The sequence below is a fragment of the Borostomias antarcticus genome (assembly GCF_949987555.1).
Source record: "Borostomias antarcticus genome assembly, chromosome: 9".
Taxonomy (NCBI): Eukaryota; Metazoa; Chordata; class Actinopteri; order Stomiiformes; family Stomiidae; genus Borostomias; species Borostomias antarcticus.
Window position 1 is genome coordinate 28,692,396 of NC_140242.1, and position 2,500 is coordinate 28,694,895.

At 43.8% G+C, this 2,500-nt stretch overlaps 1 protein-coding gene across 1 annotated transcript in view; it reads right to left on the reverse strand.

The window, feature by feature from the left end:
- The window catches only part of lypd6 (LY6/PLAUR domain containing 6), a gene marked incomplete at its 3' end in the record, with an annotated part of 6,784 nt that overhangs the window by 1,694 nt on the left and 2,590 nt on the right, over positions 1-2,500 (reverse strand). The window contains exons 2-3 of the mRNA XM_084442982.1: positions 855-953; position 1 (exon numbers count right to left, since the gene is read on the reverse strand). The exon at position 1 is cut by the window's left edge and continues 130 nt beyond it. Coding sequence (XP_084299108.1) covers position 1; positions 855-953 — 100 coding nt within the window. The remainder of the gene's footprint in view (positions 2-854; positions 954-2,500) is intronic.

Sequence of the window (2,500 nt, forward strand, 5' to 3'; positions counted from 1 at the left end):
TCTGTTGGGGGACAAAGAAGAAAGAGATGTCCTTGATTATGTCCTGATAATTCCATCCTGGGCCACCACCTGGCCATGGAAAGATAATGTTCTGTTACAAAGGTTTAGAGTAAGATACTGTTTATTTGTATTGTGTTTTAAAATTGTAATAGGACATATAATTCATCCTGTGTGAACATAATAATACAATATTATTATAATTTATTATATATTTATAATAATAAAACTCAAAACTCAAACTGAAGATTGTGTTGTTTTGTTCAACGGTAAACCAGAAGTATTTAAATTGATCCCACTTGGGATTTTGGATCCAAGTCTCTGACACATAATATCTCAAAGGCTCCATAGCTATGCCCTGAATGTGACTTTTGTCATCCAGAAACCCACTGAAAGAACCTTGGGGAGATGCCAGCGTTTCCACATTACAGAGCACATTCCTCTGGGTTTCCACAAGCCGCTCCGTGTCTCCCCTGCGTCCCTCAAACTGTTACCATGCCAGGGATTTACTGTTTGAGGGCCAGGCCAAAGACTAAATCAGTCATTAAGAGCGTGCGCTAAATCTGCCCGAGAGATGGAGGCGAGCACAAGCTTTTTATGAGGGCTGCTATTTATGAGCTAAACATGTCCACAGCCGGTGAAATATATTAAATATTCCAACGGTACGAAGGCCTCCGCAGAACAAACTGACGGTTTTTACAATCTGGGAGATTGCACTCTGCAAGGGAAGGATGCCAAATCTAACTACAGTATGTGAGAGTGGACGGAGAGCCAAGAGTAAATGTTGGACTGGTGTTTAGGCGGAGGTAAACTAGCGTGGTACCTGGTCTCGGCCAGGGGTGGGTGGGTGGTCTTACCTGGTGGGCAGTACAGGTCTGGCGCCCAGCGATTGCACTCGTAGTTGTCGGGTGCGTCTTCGCATGTGAAACACTTGAAGCCGCCTGGGAACGGAGTGGCTGCAGAAAGACGCACGCACGCATTAGCTTAAAGGATAGCTTCGGAATTTAGCACTATAAGCCATGTTAAAAGGTTATTTACGATGTACAAGGACTGGTATCAATGTTTCGTCAAGCGGTGCACTCTAGAGATATAGAGTATATACTCAATGGATCCATAGGTGCATCTAGACACAATCCCTCAAAAAAATCGTAAACTCTCATTTTCAAAGACAGGAAACTCACCAAGTGGTCACTGGTGTCCGTTGATGTTCTGACAAAATAATCACCACAAAGTATGCTTCCGATGGGGTTTTATTTATCATTTAGCATAGAACTATTTTCACTCGCAGTACAATAGAAGAGTTTGTTGATCAAAACAAATATGGGAGGCAGATGAATCTAAACATCTCTGGCTTTGTTGTCAGAACCAATAAATGGATATAATATGATCAATAAAACCAATCGGAAGCATACTTTGTGGTGATTTTTTTTGTCAGAACATCAACAGACACCAGTGACCACTCGGTGAGTTTCCTGTCTTTGAAAATTAGAGTTTAAGATGTTTTTGAGGGATTTTGACGAAACTTTGATATCGGCCGTTGTAAATGATCATAAATAACCTTGTACCATGGCTTATAATGCTAAATTCCAAACCTGTCCTTTAAGTGAAAAATTGCTGTTAGTGTAACTAGCAATATCCCCTCTGGCATTCATCCATAAACAGTTTTAATAACCAAGATAAATGAGGTAGAATATTAAAATAAATAAACCACTCGGCAAGTTCAACCCTTGGTCTATGTAAAGCTGTTCTATGAAAACCTCACATATTATCTGTCTATATTATTAATCCCAGAATCCTCCACCATTCATACGAGACCTATAAGGGTGTTTCCCCTAATAAATCAAAACAAAGATCTCCATTGGAGCTTCTTATCAGTCCAGAATGAGGCTTAGTCTTAGTCTGGGAACGTGGCCTGGACTGCCTTGTCTGCAGCTGACCACTCTGCTAATTCCATGTCCCATCAAGAGCCGGCAGCCGAAACAGTTGCTCCCCTCTCAATGTCTCCAGAGAGGACAGAGCAGTTCCATGGTCGCCATCTGTTGTGATCAAACAGTGAGTCTGTTAGTCTTTCTAATTTCGCACCATTACATTAATCTGATTGGCCCCCTCCGTCACCCACCCCTCCCCCTCCGGTGACAGCTGTGCCTCCGCAAGTCCGGCAAACTTCATTCAGCTCACAAAGCTCTCCAATAAGCTCGCTCCCACCCACACCCAAGACCAGGCCTTCATCACTCCTCTTCCACCTCCCACCATGTCTGGCTAGCCCTGTCCTCGTCAGGGTTATCGCACACACACGCACACACACACACGCGCACACACGCACACGCACACACACACACACACACGCACGCACGCACACACACACACCACACACACACACACACCACACAAAAACCCACTAACGTATGTGCATATAAACTATGCACACACCCCTCATGCAGACAAGTGTGTGTACACACACACACACACACTCACACACGTCTCTAAATCCCCAGTGGGACAG